General features: G+C 41.7%; 1 protein-coding gene across 2 annotated transcripts in view; it reads left to right on the top strand.

The window, feature by feature from the left end:
- The first annotated feature begins 4,667 nt into the window (after positions 1–4,667).
- Positions 4,668–20,489, top strand: part of atp8a1 (ATPase phospholipid transporting 8A1) — a 92,106-nt gene continuing 76,284 nt past the window's right edge. For both annotated transcript variants that reach the window (XM_083891713.1, XM_083891712.1), the window contains exons 1-2: positions 4,668–4,966; positions 16,329–16,443. In XM_083891713.1, coding sequence (XP_083747839.1) covers positions 4,918–4,966; positions 16,329–16,443 — 164 coding nt within the window. In that variant the 5' untranslated portion in view covers positions 4,668–4,917. The remainder of the gene's footprint in view (positions 4,967–16,328; positions 16,444–20,489) is intronic.

Below are 20,489 nucleotides of genomic sequence, written 5' to 3'. Positions count from 1 at the left end.
CGGCTGAGTGGCAAAAGTTGGGATGTATTTACCTTAACTAGTTTTCTACACTCTTAGAAATAAAAGCGGAACCATATAAGGTTTTTTTAAAAAGGGTTTTCTAGATCAAAATGGTTCTTCCTGGAACCGTCAGTGTTACCAAGAACCCTCAGAAGAACCCTCAGAAGCAAATGGTTCCAGGTAGAACCTCAGCCCTTGTAGAAGAACCCTTTTGGAAGATTTTGTTGATCTTATAACTTTCCTATGTCTTCAAATGCAGTTTTTGGCACTATTTCTGCCAAAAAACATGAATAGTTTTGTTTTTTTCAAGGCTTTATGACACAAATGTCCCTGCACTGATGAGGAATTAGCATAATTTGGATTAAAGATAATGAAGCGTTGGTTAGTTCTTCACTTGAAAACAAAGTTTAACTAAATTAAATATACAACTTAAATAACTTGTTAATTTAGTTGATAGTGATATTTTAATATTGTATAAGTTACACTCGCTGGAAACGGATAAAGAGTTACAAATTTCATATATAACAATGTTATATCCCTAAACATACTGTTCTTATAATTGGAATACAAATTAGTAACTGGCTTTACATATTATTTTCATTTTAAGTCGTTTTTTAATGTCATGGAGGAGCAGTCTCTCAAACATCCATCTCCCAGAGACCTCATCGATTATAATTCCTAAGTATATTTCTTCACTTGTTTCAGTCAACAAACGTCACACGAACACATTGACGGCGACACAACAGATGAGTAGATGAGTAACGATGCATCAAATATACATGAAAACAAGCCCGACATGTGTCTGCCCTGCTGTAAACACACGACAGGCTTATCTAGGCTTTAGGGGGGAAACACACCCATTCCTAACCCTCATATTTTTTTATCTCATTTTAGCACATTCAGACACCAGATCACTGCTTTCACTGTTGTATTTTCTTCTGTTCAACATTCTAAATAGTCTAATCAAGCGCCAGAGTTTATCTCTCAGTCTCCTCATCAGCGGTGTTAATGTCGCCTCGCCCCGTCGCCTCAGCTGCCATTAGAGAAGCCATTTGAAAAGATGAATTCTTTCACTGCTGTTTGTTTTGCGCGGCTGAGTCGAAGAAAGCAGGCTTTGATTTTTGTGCAGCTCGAGCAAAGGGACGTATTTAATGGATTGCCAGTGCGATCTTTATGTTTACCTCATGACTCATTTGTCACCTCTCAGTTGTTGCAATAAGACAAAATCACACTGAATATATAGTCAACCCTTCTTGTGATTGGCTATTTGTGATTAACTGTCCATCAGACTCAGCCTCATGCTTCCCTGACCATGGATCAACATCCACAAGGAGGCACAGTATACAGACAATTCAATTACAGCTGAACGACCTGCTGCCCGATCACTCCCTGCAGACAGAGGGAGGCAGCTGCCGGGCCTGATGACTTGGGTTTGATCAGTCCTTACAAACAGTGATTCATCAATCATGAAATGCTGATTTTGATCTGGGTGCCACTCATGGATGCTTGTGTTTTTCCCACATGTGGTCCTCCGTGGAATGGGGTGGGCCTGGTGCTGTCACTCATGGGGTTCCTGAGGGTGTCCATGGTCCTGGTGTTGTCCCAGAGCTGGACCAACTTGGCCTCTCCTTGAGTTTGGGTATGTGGTTCACTGCTCAGACAGGAAGCTGGCACCCTAGATGTGTGGTCACCCCATCCACCCTGGGGCCTATGCTTCAGGGCCTGCCCTTCTCCTGTTCCCCTGGGACTCCCCTGGCTGGAGGGCCCCCTGTAGGACAGAAAAGGTACAACAAAACCAAAAAAAAGAATAAAGACTCTACACACAAGGACACATTTGATGACCAAAAACGGACAAATATTATGAGTTTATTAGCCATTTTTGAGCAGTGCTGAGCCATCAGTCTTCCTGCAGCTCTGCCTCCACAACAATTTTTGCATCTCCAAATGCTTTTGAATATTGTAATATAATGCAACCAAACCACTTTATGGCTATAAAATGATATTTTCTCAACCTGTGAAAGAACACTTAGTCCTTCAGTTTCCCTGTAGGGGGAAAAAAGCAGCTGAAATCCACAGATGGGGGTTTGAGAGTTGCAAAACAAAAACAGAGAAAATATTTGCCGACCTATAAATGCATTTAAACTCTTATCCTTTTTTTTTGTTGCACACCACATGTAAGAGTCTAATGTTGTTTATATTTGAAATGTTCTGTGCGCAGAAAAAAAAGGGAAACGCTATTGTACTTATGAAGTACAATAGCAGCTGTATGCGTAGGTCTTTCACATGCTTTGCAGCAGCCAGCCAAAGTAAATGTTGACAAGGAAATATTATATCAAGGAAGACTAACAATGGTGAGAGAGGAGATGATCGGTGTGTTGTTCTGATTTAAAAAAAAAAAGAAAGAAAGTCATGCTGCGTGTAATTGATCCATCTTTCAACAGATGTAGAAATGTGTGCAGCCGGTTGAACGAGTCATTGTCAGGTCTGGATATGCTACAAAACACAACAACCAGCGTGCGCACACACACACACACACATACATACATACAATCGAAGAGGCAGGCTTCTTGCCACTGTTGCTTAGCAACGGTGGGAGCTACAGAGCCAAATCCCCATGATGGTGAGCTGATGTTGAATTAGGTGGAGTGGGGGGAAAAGAAAGGTTTTTTTTTCTTTTTTTTCTTTGGTGAAGATGAGTCTGTAGCAGACACAGGAGGAGGAGGTGTACATGTTCAAATCTTCATTTTTTATTTCTGGATGATGCTATGTAACACGAAACCAAACCAAATCTCTGTGTTTATGTTTACATGTTTTTTCTTTTTTGACTCAAAGATTCAAAGAAGTAGGTTTGTTATTGTAAAAATAAGCACAGATATCCCATTTTTCTCTGTCACACCAATGTTATATCCCTTTATAATATAAAAGGGATATAAGAGATTACATGTGCAAATAAGGAATCTACCTGTGAATAAAAATGCAGGACACGCAGCATTATGAAAACCTGCCAGTGCAAAAATATACACATGAGAGAGAGAGAAAAAAAAAGTGCCGTAAAACTGCACTTCTCTCAGGCAACTGCAGTGGTGCTGCTGCTGCACAAATGCTGTCTCCATGTGTCATTTGCATTTCAACTGCAGTGGCTATGAGAACCCCCCCTTTGATTTATTGAATGCACATTGACAGCAGTGCAGAGGAGAAGGCTTTTTTCTTTTCTTTTCTTTTTGCAGCTTCCTTGTTTCGATTTGCACGTATGTTTGTTTTTCATGCGTTCTATTTTTGGACACCTGTGTGAGTGACACACACCGATGAGGGATGAAAAGCAAGTCACCCTGGATTAGACCTGCTGCTGAGCTATTCTCTAGACTATAATCACATAATAACACAGTGACTGATCCAAGTGTCTACTTACAACTGCTCTATGCCACTGCAGTGGCTACCCAGGCCTGTTTTCATATGTTTTTGAGTTTTTATGGGCAGGACTGATCATTTTATTCCTTAGTCTATAGGCACCTTAAGAGGCAGGTGTCATATTTTTCCCACATTTTATATTCAGAAACACCCCTAAACAGAAAATGTAATGTAGAGTGACCCCTTTGAGTAACATGATATAGGAGTTTTGATGACTGACAAACACATTTTAAACCCCAAATAGTCAAATTGAGGTTGCTCTAATGTGCCTTTGTTGTAACTCTGTGGTCAATAAAGTCTGGCAAAGTGTAGATTATGATGTTATTAATTTAATTTGACCATATCCCACCTTTACCATGTAATTTAGTCATACAATGTCAAGAATATTTAACTCACATTATATTGTAAATATGTGCTTCGTAGATTAATTTATACATATTTTATTCACTTATTGTGTTTTGCATGCAATGTCTGAACCTGCATTGTAAATAATCGCTATAATAGGTTTTATTTACCTCTTCAATAAAGTGGTGTAAAGGTACACATTTGCATTAAATGGACACACTTAAGTATCTCAAAAATGCACCATACATAGTGAAGAAATTTGTTTTAAATGTATCCCCTCCAAAAAACATCACTGCATGGTTTTACTTGAAGAAATAACAATACCTATAAATAGTATATCCCAACAAAAAGGGAGTGGTTAGAAAGGTAGAAAATGAAAGTAATTCGAATCAACAAACGTAGAGGAATTGATGTCAGTATACACGTATTTCCTGCATGAAAACTAAGTGTTGTCATTTTCTAACACCGCAGTAAGTATTGAACATTAAACTACATTTTGTATATTATATATATACAAAGATTCAGTTGTGGTAACCCTACTCCCACCCACAGAGTACTATTGTTGTGTCTTCGACCCGTGAACGACGCGTACTGCAGAGGGGGGATTCACACCGAAAAATAAATTGTTTGTCGCTTTTAAAACCTGTACGCGTCTCAGTCGTTAATGGACTCATTAATAACCGATATATCACTGTAATATGTTTGTGTGCATGAAAACAAAATTCCCCAGCAGCGGTGAAATGTCGATGTATCTGTTTGTTCGACACCCCTCTCGCTGCGGTGAATGTGGTACAGTCCATATTGTGAATCGGCACCATCCCTCTCTCTCTCCAGTGTGTGGTAAATCCGTATCCACTCCTCCAAAGTGACGGCGTGTGTGAACTCCTAACTCGGCCGTGTGAACCGGGATGCAGGGGAGGGGAACCGTGATGCTGCTGGGCTCCTGAACATGGTTGTCTTACCACCGGGAAACCAATGTCGGCTGTATCTCTCAAAATAGCAGTACAGCCCGCATGATAGAGCTCCCTCTGCTGAATTTTTGCCGGTTTTCTTTTGTTAATATAAAAAAACCCTGACGTCTGAGTTGGAGCAGCAGCAGCCCCGCAGGGAGAGGAGAACTATCGGCCGCTTGACAGGTGCCGTCGCCCGGCTCTGCGTGGAGAGATGCCGCCCGTCCAAAAAACCGTGTCCGATATTCGCACGCGGGCGGAGGGTATGTAGACGCAGTTTTACTTGGGTGTTTATGTCTGAGTGATGTTTGAAGACCACATTCACCATTTTACCTTTGTTATACGGGCTTATAACAGAAAGAGGGCCGACCGGCAGGTCACTGGAAGTACACTAACTTGCTAGCTAAAAGCCGCAATTATAAACGGAGCAGGGGTTCAAGGAAACCCCGAGGGCGGAAGCTTTCTAGCACGTTTTCCAGGAAAAACAAACAATCTCCAATTTTGTCGTCGTTTTATCAGACGGTGAATCACAGGGGCTTCCCCCAGATATATGCCCTGTTAGAGGGGCATCTGCAGCCTGTGTGAAGCTTCGTGGACCTGCTGTAGGTTATGGTGCTCCCTGGCCAGCAAACCTGGTACCCATAATCAGACTGGGACACCCCACCCAGCCGCTGTGCCCTGCCAACTACGAAAGATGGTAGCTGATAAAAGTGAATAGGCGTTTAGTTGCAGGAAAACAGTGGTGACATGTAGAAATGTTCTGTTACACATCAAATTGATGTGGTTTTTTTAAAGCAAAAGCTGTAAAATTCTACTAGATTGCCTGTCTAATGCAATAATGAATTTCAATTAGTGCATTTAAATTGAAATATCGCATAAGAATTTAACGCTTGAGATGTAAATATGGCATTTCGATGAAAGCTAAATTCCTATAAGAGCAATAGAAACATTCAGTGGGTAATATGTGATTTACATTTCATTCATGTGATGCATCACTCCAGCTTTTGCATTTCACTACACAGGGAAAATGGTGGATTTGGCAGATGAGAGGATGTGCATGAGCTCCAGTTGAACAATGTCAACTTTGGTGCAAACTTTCGCCTGTTGCAATGATGGGGAAAACCAATCAGCATTGAGATTCTCCGACTGATGTCACGTGATGTCTGTGTACGGTGGCCTGTCGGACTCAGTTGGTTCTGTGTGTTCACACCCGGAGCTCTACAACACAAGTTTTTTAGAGAAAAAGCTTGGAATAGTCAGCGAGAAAGTCCTTCTACCTCGTAGACGCGATGGATGTGAATGCACACAAGAATACCACAACATGATCTTGTGGTGTGAATGAAGATCTTGTGGTGTGAATGGCGCGTATGCTGAAAATTCACATTCGATGTGACTGCAGCATAAGTAACAAAGGTTACTGGGATATTTGATGAAAATTATCAGGAACTGTTGCTTTTTATTTACATATTTTGTGGTGAACCGGGGTTGAGACTCTGCCGAAGGTTTGAGAATTTGGTTGATATTTACATTACATTGTAAACGAGGCTTGTAATGCACTACTAACTGTTATCATTTTGCTGAATGTTAATTTCAAAATAGTATATATGTACATGCTAAACCTATGCATTCATTGTTGTGGATCACAAGATGATTTTCCTCCACTGACAATAACAAGTGTCCTGGCATCTATGGTAGCAAGGATAGAATAATCTGTCCATTGTCATTCTTCTGGGTCCTTCTCCTCTTCACTGCACCAGTAACTTTCCACTGCATCTCCGTTGTTTGCCAGTGAAAGTGGCTGCGGATACATACAGTATATTGTTTAAGTGATTTTAGTACTCATTCCAGGACGTGTTGATTTTATGGATTAAAGGCTGGGATGCAGTTTAAAATGTTAAGGTGTATTTGTTTATCCAGGAGAGCACATATGGCTTGACTCATGCGCAGCCACGGCTTATTGCAGGCTGCAGGTGTGCAGTCTGCCAGTGTTTCTTTATGAAGTCTTTAAATTGCTCCTCTCACTGTTTTGTGGCTGTCCCTGACCTTTGACATCTCTGGATATGTGAAATAATTTATCAACATGGATCAGTAACATATCACAATATTAAATATGATGCCCACTGCATCCTCAGTCTCTTTCTCGCCACAGTAAATTGAATGGCGCTTGTGTGGTTTGATTTTAGATGGTCTGGATTTGATTAATTACAGCAGGGCTCGGTGCTAAATCCCAGTCTTGAGTTATAGCTCGTGAGTCCATATTTTCTGTTGCCAAAACAGGCAACCTATCATCTTAAAGTGAATTAAAAAGAACTAGTTGATTTACGTTGAGTAATGCAGCAACTTTGCTGTATGGGACACTCCAGTATGTTTCCTAACAGGAAGTATTTCTGACGTTTGACAGTTGACTTGAGAGAGAGAGAAAATTGAGACAGATGCAACAGGCATTTGTTATCAGAATGACCCACCCATCATGACCCAAATAGGCTAATTAAAGATGAAGTCAGTAACTCTATAGACAAAATCAGAAGGAGGTTTTGTCAAGTAAATAAACCCTAATTTAGCAGCTGAATATGCCTGCCCAGACAAATGTTAGTTATTGCTGATCATATCAAAACATGTAATCAATCAGTTGATAGGGATCTGTGTTTGTCAGGTCATCTTAGGTTATCCAAACCAGTCAGTATTGATCATTTCTACTTGTCATCCATATTTCCAGCACATGGCCTTGTTTTCATCGTCCCAATTACTTCCAACTACTAAAAATATAGCAGTGATTTTTTTTTTCTTTTTTTATGTGACAGAAGAAGTTACGTGGTGGCGAGATCATTCATTTCTAGTTTATAGCTACAGGACAGTTATGTGTGATTGGTAATCAATATCTCGTTAAAAGGTATGAAGGAAAAACTGTTTACGGTCCAGGGTCGCCCCTTGGTCTGTTAGTGACATACCTACATTTAAATACAGTAGATGTTTGTGCTGGTAAGTTGAGTTTCTCCTGAAATAATTATTTGTTTATAAAAGGTGTGAGCTGTGTGCAAGTCCGAGTAGAGTAGTATGTCACATCATCCTGTCATTGCACTTGGTGGTGTGTTGGTTTTTAAAATGCTACTTAAGCTCTTGTACATATGAACACATTTGTCGCCCAGTGCACCACGGGAGAAATCCTAGTGTTATTCCAATGAAGACCCACATATCCACCTGCTTGAGATCTAAATAATTAAACACGAAGATAGATTCCATTGAAAACTGTTGATCAATGTGGCTGCTGCATTCACAAGAGCAGACGCATGAATTATGCAGTAGCTAATACCGTCACCCCAACCCCCAGCTACCATGCACAACCTTTTAAGATTACAAAGAGCAAACCAGTTTTCCATTTGGTGTTCACCATCGTCCCATCTTTCACCACATTTTCCTCACAAGGATCTTTCTGACGACAGGTTTCGATCACATCCTTTAGCCTGCCAAGTTCATGACCTATGCTAATGCTCCAATATCAACATTTCCGGCCCCATGGCGCCATGTCCGTATTTATTTGGCGGCTATATTATGTCTTCTTTGCAACATTTCTTTTTTTGGCTGTTTTGATAACAACCCAAGCGACCTTCCCACCTTCACTTTTATTTTTTAATCACCACAGTGCATCAGGCAGGCTTCCATCTGTAAAGGGCAGTCCTCTGCCAGGCTTACCACTTAATCCATCAGCCTGACTGTCGGCTCTCAATGCTGCACACTCCCCAATCTTGCCCACCACGTCCTGCTCCAATCCTTGTCACCCTCCACTTGTTTGCTGTGGAAACATCTGACATCACTGCCAGCCTCTGCCTGTGTGTGTTGCCAAAATAACCTTATCTGGGACACTTGAGTTCGCAAGCAGGTGACATCAGTAGCTATCATCATGTTTTATGTGTGATGCTTCTGTGACAGACGGGCACCTTTAAGACAATGATGACAGGCAGGAAGGTGCCTAATACTGGCTTCCACTCACAAGTTGGGAAAGCTGACTGACAGAAGCCCCTCAAGTTAATGCTAAACAGATGGCTGCAAGCTTCCTGTTTGCTGTCTTAGCTTGCGTATTTATCCAAAGACAGATCAAATCCCCTCTCACAATTGACACTTAAGGTGAAGATAGGCAGGTAAGCCTGTCCGGTGAGAATATATCTGTCTCGTGATGGAATGCTTGTCCTTTTATGTCGGCAGATGGTAGAAGGTGTTCTTGAAATTCTGATTGCACACATACAGGTTTCGAAAGACACCAGTCCGCTTCTTCTCTTGGCTGTAGATGCATGTCAGTCATTACATGTGTATTCCAATATCGCCAGCTAAGCCTCAGTCTGTCTAAAGAGTGGTAACAGCATTGGGAGGGAGACTGGAGGGGATAGAATGCTTCCTTCTGAAGGGATTGAGGGCTGCCCGTGTGCCTGGTGGATCACTGGCTGATAATAATGTGGCACAAAAGCCCAACACACCACTAAATCCCCTGTCTGGGGCTGCCGGTGTGTAATATCAAGTCCCCTTAGGCCTCTCTATTCTGTCTATGTGCAGGCATGGGATATCTCCTCTGCTATATTTTCTGCCTCCATCACTTACCTGCAGCCATTCTAATATGTGTAACTCCAGACACTCATTTTCCCTCGCCTCAGTGATTCTGCCCTGTCCTGCGAAGCAAAGTAGATGTGGCAGGTCACCACGAGGAGGGCGATGTTAAAAATGCTCTTGTGCATGTGTCTATACAAAGATGGACAAAGCATTCCACTCAATCTCATCAGAGACAACGTCATGAGGATTACCAAAAATTGCATTGCCGTATTCAGGGCTGCAAGAAGCGATTCTTAGGGAAGCCCCAGCTTTATGTCTTGCCAGTAACCTAATATAAAGCCAAAGAGTCAAATATAATATAGGCATTCATTGGAAGTGATAAGATACTCTGGTCTGTAGGTCAAGTGGAGATCCTCAGTAATGTTCTTTGATGCATTACTGTCAAATGAAAGTGTGATTAGGCATGGAAGAAGCCCTAGGGGCTGTTCATGTGCAGCACCCAAAAAGGCATAGAAGCCAGACGTGTTTTTAACCGAGGTGCTTGAGGGATGTGCTCCTCCTGTTGCTTTCATCATTACTGCGACCCAAACCGAGGATCAGAATTAACTTTATAGTAGACCCGTTTGACCTACTTCTCACTAAGTCCTCACTGTATTCAAAAAGTTGAGATATTTCAATCTTGATGAGAGTGTTGTGGCTGTGTTGTTGTTATTTGTGTGCACATCTGATGCCCGGCTCCATAGAAAATAATGTGTTTGTTCACACAAAAGATGCTGTATTTGCTGTCTTGCATGTTCCAGGAAAAAGGTCAGATGGAGAGAGGTTATGTGCTTCTCGACAGGAACACCTTTGGTGGTTGGTAAGATGAAACTCTTGCTGCCCTTCACACCTATAATCTCAGGTTTTCTATAAAACTGAGGGGGGGGAATATAGAAAACCTGAGATAGATGGATAGATCTTAAACTTACATCTAAGACATCAGTGTTTCTTTTGGCTTCTTCCTTCGGTGGTCGCCAAAGTGGATCATCTGCCTCCATCTTACCCTATTTCTTGTCCTCATCAGTGTTTGACATTATGCAGTTGTGTAATAATGTAGTTTCCATGCAGCTCTTTGAAATGATCGGAAATTGTATACAATCATACCTGAAACCATCAAGGAGTGGTCAGAGATGGTGCATCACTAATCCACGCTCTGCTTTTGCTTTTTATCTGACTGAAAACCGATCGATGTGGTGGTACTCTAAATATTTGACATTCGTCTTTTTCTAGTGGTTGTGCCAATGAAACAGTACTTTCATCAATGCCTGTGCTCCTACCATGCAAGCCATACAGTAATTGATATGGCTTTTAATAGACGGTCCAAGCACATTAATGTTGTTCAAGACTGGGGCCTGAATCAATAACAGACGAGGATAGCATCCAGGATATGATTTCCTCAGGGGATATATGCTGTGTGTGTTGGGTACATGTTGTTCTGGAAGATGGAGGTGCTAGTTTAGCCTGTTATGCTAACACGTCAAACATGTCAGATCAGGTCAGTGAGCATCACTGAAACACTAGGACGGATTAATTGTCATTGCTCAGCCATTTGGATATTGCAACAGTTTTGATAGAAATTTCTACAGTTTTTCAGTGTTGATTATTTGTCTTCATTAGGGAGTTTCCTATTTTGAGTTTTGTCGGATGTTTTAGTTGGATTTAAAAAAACAATTGCACATTAAAGGACTATGTCAAAGCAGAATGAATATTTAAATGTAGGATGTATCAGCCTTCATCACAACAAATGGGTGATTTGGTTACTCTTCAAAATCTCCCTGTCAATGGGTCGCCACAACGGATTACCTGCTCAATGATCGACATATTTGATTTGGCAAAGAGAGTTTAGGTCGGATTTATCCGGGCTTCCGACCAACCAGCACTAGGAGCACACTGTATGTGCCTCAATGTTGACATAACACTATGAATGACTGATTGACTGCTATTCACAAGATCTATTTCCTGTTGAACACCACCTGCCCTTCCTATCTGCCATTCATAAAGTTGCACTCCATAGAAAGATTTAGGTCCCTGCACATCCCACACCAAACTAAACCAGGTCAGGCCAGTTCGTGATGTCACAGCAAGCCCGAGCCCTGCGTGTTGTTGTCCCTGGACTGTCCGTCCTACTGTAGCCCGCCTGAGCCTATGGGGAGCAGGGCAAGGAGAAGGATTAATTCCGCAGCTGTCCTGTTGTTGTGCGTACTGCTTACAGAACTGTGATCTCATAAGCGACTTATGTTACTGTTGCTTCGGAATCCAGATCCTCCACCAGGTATTCTCCCCATTCACAAATGTTGGGAAATATCTCTTGGATTACCACAAGTAGGCTGTATGTTTTCTGTCGACTTAAATATTTATTCGAAATAAATAAATCATATACAGATCTTTCTTTGATGGCGATGAGCAGATATGAATGGTGGATTGTGAGATTGAAAGACCCCTCTCCCAATATTTGGATGGAACTGAGATGACAGGAATAAGTATATGAGATAACCTAAAGGTGAACACTGACGTTGCTGGATTTCATCTTATGTGTTGTGTGAGGCTTTTCAGTGTTGAGTCGAGGCACTCGATATTCATCCACATCAAGTACTTGGTGCAGTTTTCTTCACAAGCCTCTTCACTGTGGTGTGGTTTCTATCCATTTGTCCATGATAGATCAATGTCAACAACCCCCAAGCTGTCTGCCCCCACCCTCCCTGGTATTATTGACCAAATCACATGGCAGCACAGCTCTGGCCAGATCACATGCCTCCTCATCACAACCCTTTACTGGCCAGCCTTCTGGCACTCTCAACACTAACAACAATAAGCCTTCTTATATATTGTTTCCTGATGTACTTCATGTGTCTTGTTATAGTGTGATGGCCCTGAGGCTTAGTCATGGAGCCAGTTGAATCTTTACTGTGTAATCATCAAAAAACACAGACACTAACCCAAAGAAGTTGTAAAATGCAGCCAGCATGTGACATGGTATATTTTATGATTTGCCGTAAAATCCTTTCTGATGTCACATTCTGTGATGATATACTTTGTGTAGTGTTGATCTGTGCCCTCACAGATGTTTTAATCTGTTTAATATTTAATCCTATTACGTCATGTGCTAGGTAGTATTCTTGAGTATCGGGTCAATAATGTTTCTTTTCCTGCTGACATTAGAGGTGTTAAATCTTGTTAATGTCGATGGCAGCTATAATTTTCCAACCCACCACCTCTGTCTGAGTTGACATGAATGAATGTATTACTACCTAGAATAGTAGATCTACAGAGGAGGGGGTTAGTCTTTATTCAGTGTAATCTTTATACTACGACTGTATACTAGATAAGCTTTATCTATTTATTTTAATTTTTGGAGACAGTGCTGGCTATACGAAGACACAGAAATTGATGATGGAACAATGAAGTTCTAGTCTACAGAGATGCTGTAACGGATTTAAAGATAGACCCGGGGAAGACCGACACTCCTCGTCCAATGCCAAGCCATGCTGGGCCGAGTTTTTTCCCACTGGGCATTGTCTCCCCCCCAAAAAATACGTGTCCCCTCGTGACTATTGTTCCACCTGTCTCTCTGTTGGCTGACACGAGCAATAATCTGACACTTGGCCTGCATCCAAACTCATTACAACACTTGGTGGCATTAATCCCTTCCCTGGAGTCCTACCCTGAAGAGTTTCTGTCTTCCACTGCTACTAAGATTTATTTGTTTGCTTGTTGCTCTTTCCATGCCTCTTAGATAGTTTTTATACAGGGAGTCGGTATGGATGATGTGGTGGGTCCATTAATAGATGAAAGATGCTGTTGTTGTGAAGCCTAATATAACACAGATTAAGAATTGTGTTGGCAGTGAGTATCGACATAGTTTTCCATTCTTGTCCTCTGTATTCATGTCAGGGTAGCCGAGCCTTGAGAGGCTTGCAGTTAATGAAATTAGTGCAGCGAAAATGCACAGTGTCCACCAGGGAACATTAAGAGTAAATCCCAGTGAGACATTTGTGGAAGTGGCTGAGTACATCATCCAAACAGTGTGTTAGTATCTGGAACTGGATACGGGGGGAGGGAAATCCATGAAATGCTTCTGTGGGGGGGAAACGTGGAGGCTATTTTGATGATGGAAACTCCTCCAACCACCTCTAGCCTCTTGGACTGTGGTGTTACCCCATCAGGTTTGGCCTTGTGTGCTAATTTTACATTTGGATACAATTACAGGAGGTTGCACACGGAAGGTTCTGTTGTGTTTTGAACTTTGTACCTAAACGTTATGAGCGGTTACCATAAAATAATTGTCGTAAAAGTTGATTTTCAAATGGAAACGTGCCAAGATTCAAACTGCTACAGCTAGTTTGGAATTGTATGTCACAGTTATTGTTTTGTGTCACAGTTACCCATTTTCAGTCGTAAACCAATAATCTCTCAAATGTTATAGATGAATGAAAGAGTCAGAGAAAAATCTATTTGTTATCTATTTGGATATCAAATATTTCGACACCATACTAGCATAGTGTGTATTAAAACACAGAGCATACAGTTTCCTTTGTCACCAGCGTTACATCAATCCTTACAAAGCAGGGAGAGACACAGGACCAAGTTCAGCAGTAGCATGAGTAGCTGCAACTGGTGCATTGCAGCACCTGGCCTACCCCAGCATCAAGTCTCTCCTGCTGCGAGGGCTCACTCTCAACACAGAGACGCAACATCAGTCACAGCTGCTTATCCTGCTCCTCTGGCCTGTTGTTTTCACATGGGCCTGATGCCGCAATCTGTCCCCTGTTTTCATTTTTGTCATAGCAGACACTTATCCCTTGATTACTCGAGCATCATCAAGATTTTGTTTTTCTGGCTGGCGTTTCTTTCATGGCGACATCCCTCCTTGCATGCCCCCGTGTTGGTCATGTGCCTCCAATTCAGCATGTTGAATCACGTCTAGCATCTGTTGGTGAGAGAGCTCACCAGTAATCGGGCTGCTTGGCTCGAGATAATCAGAAGATGAGAAGGGACATGGAAATGATATGGCAGGTAAACAACTTGCAAACATGTCACGCGTCGCATACAGTATGTGAACCTTTTTGACATTTGGGCAACTGTCGGATGTGTCCCAGGCTTAAAACACTGGCCATACTGCAAATTCTAAAACATCACACCTATCTTTGTCTTTCAAGATCATAAAACCTAATACTTTATGTTGTGGACGCGTATAAACAGTAGTTTGATCCTTTATGAATAGCACATGTCATAATCACCAGCAGCATGGTAGGTTTTCCTACCTAAGCACCAGTCATCACTGTTTAATCCCCTGTAGCTGCCTGGATCCACTCACCCTTTTGCCATCATGCTAATCCAATAAACCCCTATACTGACGTCTTGCATAACAGGACCAGGATAGCCAGCCTATGTTTTCCCCGGTGACCAAGTGACTGCAGGGTGCACTTTAATTTTAGCCCTGGAGCATGTGCTAAGGAGAGAAGCTATCCGATGCTTGAGATAATGGTTGGAAGAAGCAGTAACTCTTTATGAAGTCGAGTAGATCATTAAAATAACAAGAGCTGTAATTTCAAGGTTTGTGTAACACGAGTTACTATGAGCAGAGAGTAAGGTGAGAATAAAAAGAGCAGAGAAAGTGTTACGCTGAAGCCAGCCTTCTACTTTGTTTCCTCTTGACATGACAAGAGAGCAGTGCTGTGGGCACGGGGTCAAGGTGCAGGTTGCAACTGGGGCATCCGGTGGAGCTTCTCGTTACACTATCCCATGACACTGTGTTTTGTTGTTGTTGATCTTTCCACTCTCCCCCCCCTCCCCCCGTGCCTCAGAATGGACAGTCGTTCAGTTTTTAAACTCCAGGATTTATCTGTAGACGTGGAGGCTGTGCTGTGTCTAACCTTGCCTCATAACCCCAAACACCACCACTACTACTGCAAGTTAAGAAAGGCCATCCGGCACCCACTTGATCACATGCATGCAATTTGAGACCGTAGGTATCCTGATGAGTTATGGATTTTACAGTAGTGCTCTCTTGGCAGTGCGCTTGAAGGGCATAATCTAGACGTATAAATTAAAACAGGACAAGGAAATCATGTTTTTTACCATTCCTTATCTTAAAAAACGAGGTGACGTCTTTTGGCCTTTAACTTATCTTGGAGACTGCTAGCTCATGTACATTGCTGTTTACTGAGTCTTAGTATTTCTATTGTATTTTTTATCTGTGTATACTTGGGTAGATTATGCCATGTACTGTGTAAACTTTTGCCCTGTGTATTCTACTGGATCACGTCTAACCAGTCTGTTCACTGTGTTTTTATAAGATTGAATCTTTTGTGTGTTTCATATTTGCCATGCTGCACTGCAGTCTGCAGCTACAGTCAAGGTCCCGAGATATTTGCAACATCCCCTGACATTCTTTTCACATGACACAGCACCTCTCTCTGCAGCATGGAAGGCAGGCATGCGATTGAAGAAGCGGAGCTGGACAGGGCACATCCCTGTGATGTTGTTGAGTTGACTTTTGGCAAGAAAGAGGCAGGAATGCATATGATCTGTCCAAAAAATACTGAGGGTTTGTCATGTGAATTCCTCTTTACTCTAGTTCTGACTGCACACTGCTGCTGCTGCTGATCCCCACAGATAGGTTCTATCCTCTGCTGCCAGCAGGATGTTTCTCTTTACAGGGAATTCCCAGCTTTAATCATGACACATTTTCCAGTAAATTTTTTGTCCGGGAAAATTCTCAGAGGAGGTCCCTGAAATGTGAGCTTTTAAATGTTTTAGATAATCAGACTGTGAACTGCACCCTTTCCACTGACAAAGGCTTGTTATATCACTGTAACAGAGTTGCAGTGACACACATTAAATACTTGTGCTGATAAACTGATGATGAACTGTTCTGGTTGTCAATGGGTGAATGGCAAAAAGCAGCTTTGAGGTGTCATGAAGATGAGCAAAGGCCTATAAAAGTATGAGGACATGCAACAACTCAAACCGTTTTTCATCGTACTTTTGTTTGTGTTCAAAGCAGATTTTTGTCCCTGATTGAACTTCTTTTCTCCACATCTGCAGGATATGAAAAGACAGAGGACACATCAGAAAAGACGTCCCTAGCTGACCAAGAAGATGCCCGACTAATATACCTCAACCAGACGCAGTTCACAAAGTTTTGCTGCAATCGAGTCAGGTAAGGACATCTTATCTATGGAAACCAGGGAGCTGCTGTGTGAACTGGACGTTTGTAAGTTTAAAACTGTTTGAGGAAGAGCCACAACATGTGGTCACAATCAAATGGGAAATGCCGGCGGTGCAAACTCTCGTGCTGGCAACAGCCTTGTATGATGTAACTCAAACCCCATTTTAGCCCTTACACCCCCTCCTATCTTGGTGGCATTTCTACTGGAACTACTCACTCTGAATCTTCTGCAGTGAGGTATTTGTTTGGGATTTTTTAGTTTTCAGTGTCTGAGTGGTTAACTGTCACATGTACATGTGGTCTGTCGTTGATTTGCAGCCCTTGTAGTAAAGGTTTTGTCCATATTTAGGTTTAAACCTAGAGTGCCACCCAAGCAGGAGCAACGTGTGTGACCCTGAAGAGTGTCTGTTGTGGTCTGCATGAACTTTGCCTTTCTAAGGCTGTTCGCCTCCACATCAGTCTGCCTTGACAGTTTCTTCCTCCACAACAATTTCAAATGACTACAGCCATATCTTTGCCCTCTACCAGTGACCAGAAAGGAAATGACACAATGGACTCTTAGATTTTGTCCACATGCCTTGAAATCTCTAGTCTCCTCATTAAATTAGTAAGGGATAAAGTGAAAACCTTGGGGAGAATAATGCAGAATATCTCGTCACACCTTGACCTGTATCATTAATAATAGGACGAACAAGTTTTCTCCTAGTTGATCTGTGCTAAAATTTTATCTCGGTTGCTTTAGATTAGTTCACATTTAACTTTTATAGCCGCACACTAGATTTTACTGCTAATGTGAAATTAGCAGTAACAGCAGTCCAGAAGCTGTTTTCATGGTGACCCCACATTAATCTTCAGAGTCAAAGCTGCTTCAATATCAGCCCTGGTACAATTTTGTGAAAGCAACAATTTAACAGATACTTTTTTAATCCTTATCGTGTCTGATTACAAACAATAAACACAAGACCTGCTGTATTTTATCTTCTCTTGATCATTTCAAATTCAGCATCTTTAGATGACTTTTGATCGTGCTTTATAGTCAAACACTGTGCAGTGCCATGGTTGCAATGTGGGCTATTATTATCCACAACTTTTGAAGGCTGCACTCTGGGTTCTGCTGTAAAAGCATCCTTACCTCAACCATATCATATTGGAAAAGTACCTTCCAAGATTTGCATCACCTGAGGTGCATTAGTCCAGATCCCACAGTTTGACCTCTTTATCCTGTTTTTGTCTTTGAAAGGACTGCAGTGCTTTTAGTATTAAAGGTCAGGATTTTTGCATCAGGCCCATTCTCTGTGTCAGGATATCATTGTTGGAATTGTTGCTGCATGAGCAATTTGAGACCCATATTCTATGTGCTTACAAAGCTATAAACTAAACGGTAATAATAAGTGAATATATACACCATACATGCAAGTGTGCCTTGTGATGATGCCTTTTGTGAAGTCAGCTTTGTGTATCGACGTGATGAATAAAGGACACGGGAAGTGTACAAAAACAGGTTTTGCTGCAGTTTTTTCGACTGTAAGAAAATAAGTAAGAGTTAAAAGTTTGGTCATGAAATATTAACAGGCCCTTGTCAATGAAATGGTGCAATCAAGCGTTTTTGAGTCGGTTTGGAGCGCCAGATGGTTGATGTTTGAATTATATTGCATCAGATTTTAGGTTAGATTGCATCTGCTCTGCTTATTTTCCAAACAAAGTACTCTGTAAGTCTGTAGTTGCTCTGCCTCTGCTAAAAAAAAAAAAAAGTGACGACAAGGAGCACATAAGTGTTATACAGCTGAAGCTCATGTTGTAAATGTGTCAGATAAACAAAAGGCTGATGATATTAAATGTTCTGCAGTTATCCATCTACTGTCACAAGGTGTGGCAATACGTGTGAGCTAGAATGTCACAAGTCAGAGACACTGGCCTTTGTTTACCAAGCAGTCAAGTCAGTCAGTGCAAGTTATTATTGTACACAACATATCTCTTTGAATAATTTATTAAAAAATTATAATGAATATAATGTTTAAATGCCTGCAGCACAGCCTTAACAGATAAAAACTACAGCAGACATAATGGATGCTGGCTTCTGTGTTAATGTCCAGTGCATCCAAGCGGTGTCTTTTATTTTAATGATTTCACAACAGTGATGCAAAAGTGTTACTGCAGTGTTTTAGCGGTGGCGTGCGACAAAGACTTCCTCTTTCATTTGTCCTTGTGGTTTTTTTGAATTCTGAATGTGCCCAAACATTGGCCTCGGGCCTCAAAGGCACAGGCTACAGGCTGCTCGCGAGATCTAATTTGTTCAACAGGATTGCTCGCTGTCTCAAAGTGACCTGTGGAAGCCACTAACAGCAGCCCCGGGTCTGTGATAAATGGTGAATCTAATCTTACAAGAATACAGAAAGCGTTCACCTCTGCCTTTCTTTCATTCGATCTTATTCTCCCTCTTCGGCTTCAGACCCGCAGAACATGTCGGTGCTCACATAACACAGATGCGCACACGTGACTCCTGCCTCATAACACACACATGCACCTTGATTGTTCTATTATCTGTACATGGATCTCCATGTGCATTGTTTATTCAGCTGTACTGGTTTCTGGCCGATGTGACTGTAATGTAAATGCGATTATTCGCTGTGATGTTGGTGGCCTTTCGAATAACGTTAGCCTTGTGTTGCCGTGAAAAACTGATAAAGCATGCGTGTTGTGTGGTAAACGAGGGACAGCTGACATGCACATGACACATGGACACTACAATTGCACTTTTACCAAACTTTATCAACACTTTTTAATACATTTGCCACCGCGTATTGTAGCCTTTTAAAGCACATTTAAATTTCTCATTATAATGGCAGACAATAAGTCGATGCAAAATCATGCTGGTGACACACGTCACATATTTAATAACTGATATAATAATTAACTGGTGAAAGCAGCACAGAACCATCTTAAAAGGATGACAACTTTCAGGCCCAACCGACTTAGTTGAAGGTATTTGTCCACATGTGGACACTTGCGCACCGCGATTGTCATCACGACAGTCATTTAATCATTGCAATCTGTTGCTTTGCAGCGTTCCTGCAAGTTTAGCGTGTAGCGATGCAAAGCGAAACAGACTGATTCCTTTACGGAGTTCCTTCAGGTTTGCTGTTGTCTTTCTAAGGGTAAATGGTGATTGATTTCTTATGTTTATCATTTTTGATAATGAGAAAAATCAAATAAATTACCAACGCACACACAGCTACTCATTCACACATTGTAGTTCACTGTCAGGAGAGAAAATGTCAATAGGTGTGGCTGAAAAATGACAACTTGGCAAACACAGATGCTTTGTCGGCTTTGTCTACTTGAGAGACAAACCATAACAAACCTGTATATGGACAATTTGACATACTGTAATGTCAAACGGTTCCTGCTACAGTGTTCAGTTCTTCCGATCACTGCTGCATTGCTCTAATCTGGAGAATTGTGAGCAATCAGGAGGAAGTCCTTCTCTCACAATGTCTTGGTCCTCTGGGCACAGCCAGGAAATGAAATGTAAGAACCATTATCATCCATTAAGACGAGAGTTAAACAGGCTCTCTGTGGACGAGAGTAGGACGCAGCATGCTTTACTGTTTTACCCACATGAGTTTAGAAGGACGGAGAGAAGGAAAATAAACTAATGAGGAGAAACAGCGGGGTCATCTCAAAGACGAGATGACAAAGGAAGGCCAGGTCTTTTATTGCCTGACCTGCATGAGAGCTTCCCTACTATTCTTTGTATCTCAGGGAATAGACTGAGCCAGTAACTCCACAATAGTGCTACCACCGGTGTCTAATACCCAGTGGGGCCACTCTTTATAAATGCAAATGCACCGAGCTGACATATTTAATTGTGTCGAGACTGAAGATAAAGATAAATTTGATTCTGCCCCTTGTTTTTTACTTTCTTTCTTACTATTCCACTTTCTGTCGTGGAATTGGTGCAGCAGTGGACCAAACTACAGGTGTGGTGTTATGTGGTAATAATGGCTATGTATTTGGCACTTGTCTAAACAATATTA

This window comes from Microchirus variegatus (assembly GCF_963457635.1).
Source record: "Microchirus variegatus genome assembly, chromosome: 6".
Classification (NCBI taxonomy): Eukaryota; Metazoa; Chordata; class Actinopteri; order Pleuronectiformes; family Soleidae; genus Microchirus; species Microchirus variegatus.
The sequence above is the reverse complement of the archived record's forward strand: the minus strand, read 5'-3'. Positions and strand labels throughout refer to the sequence as shown.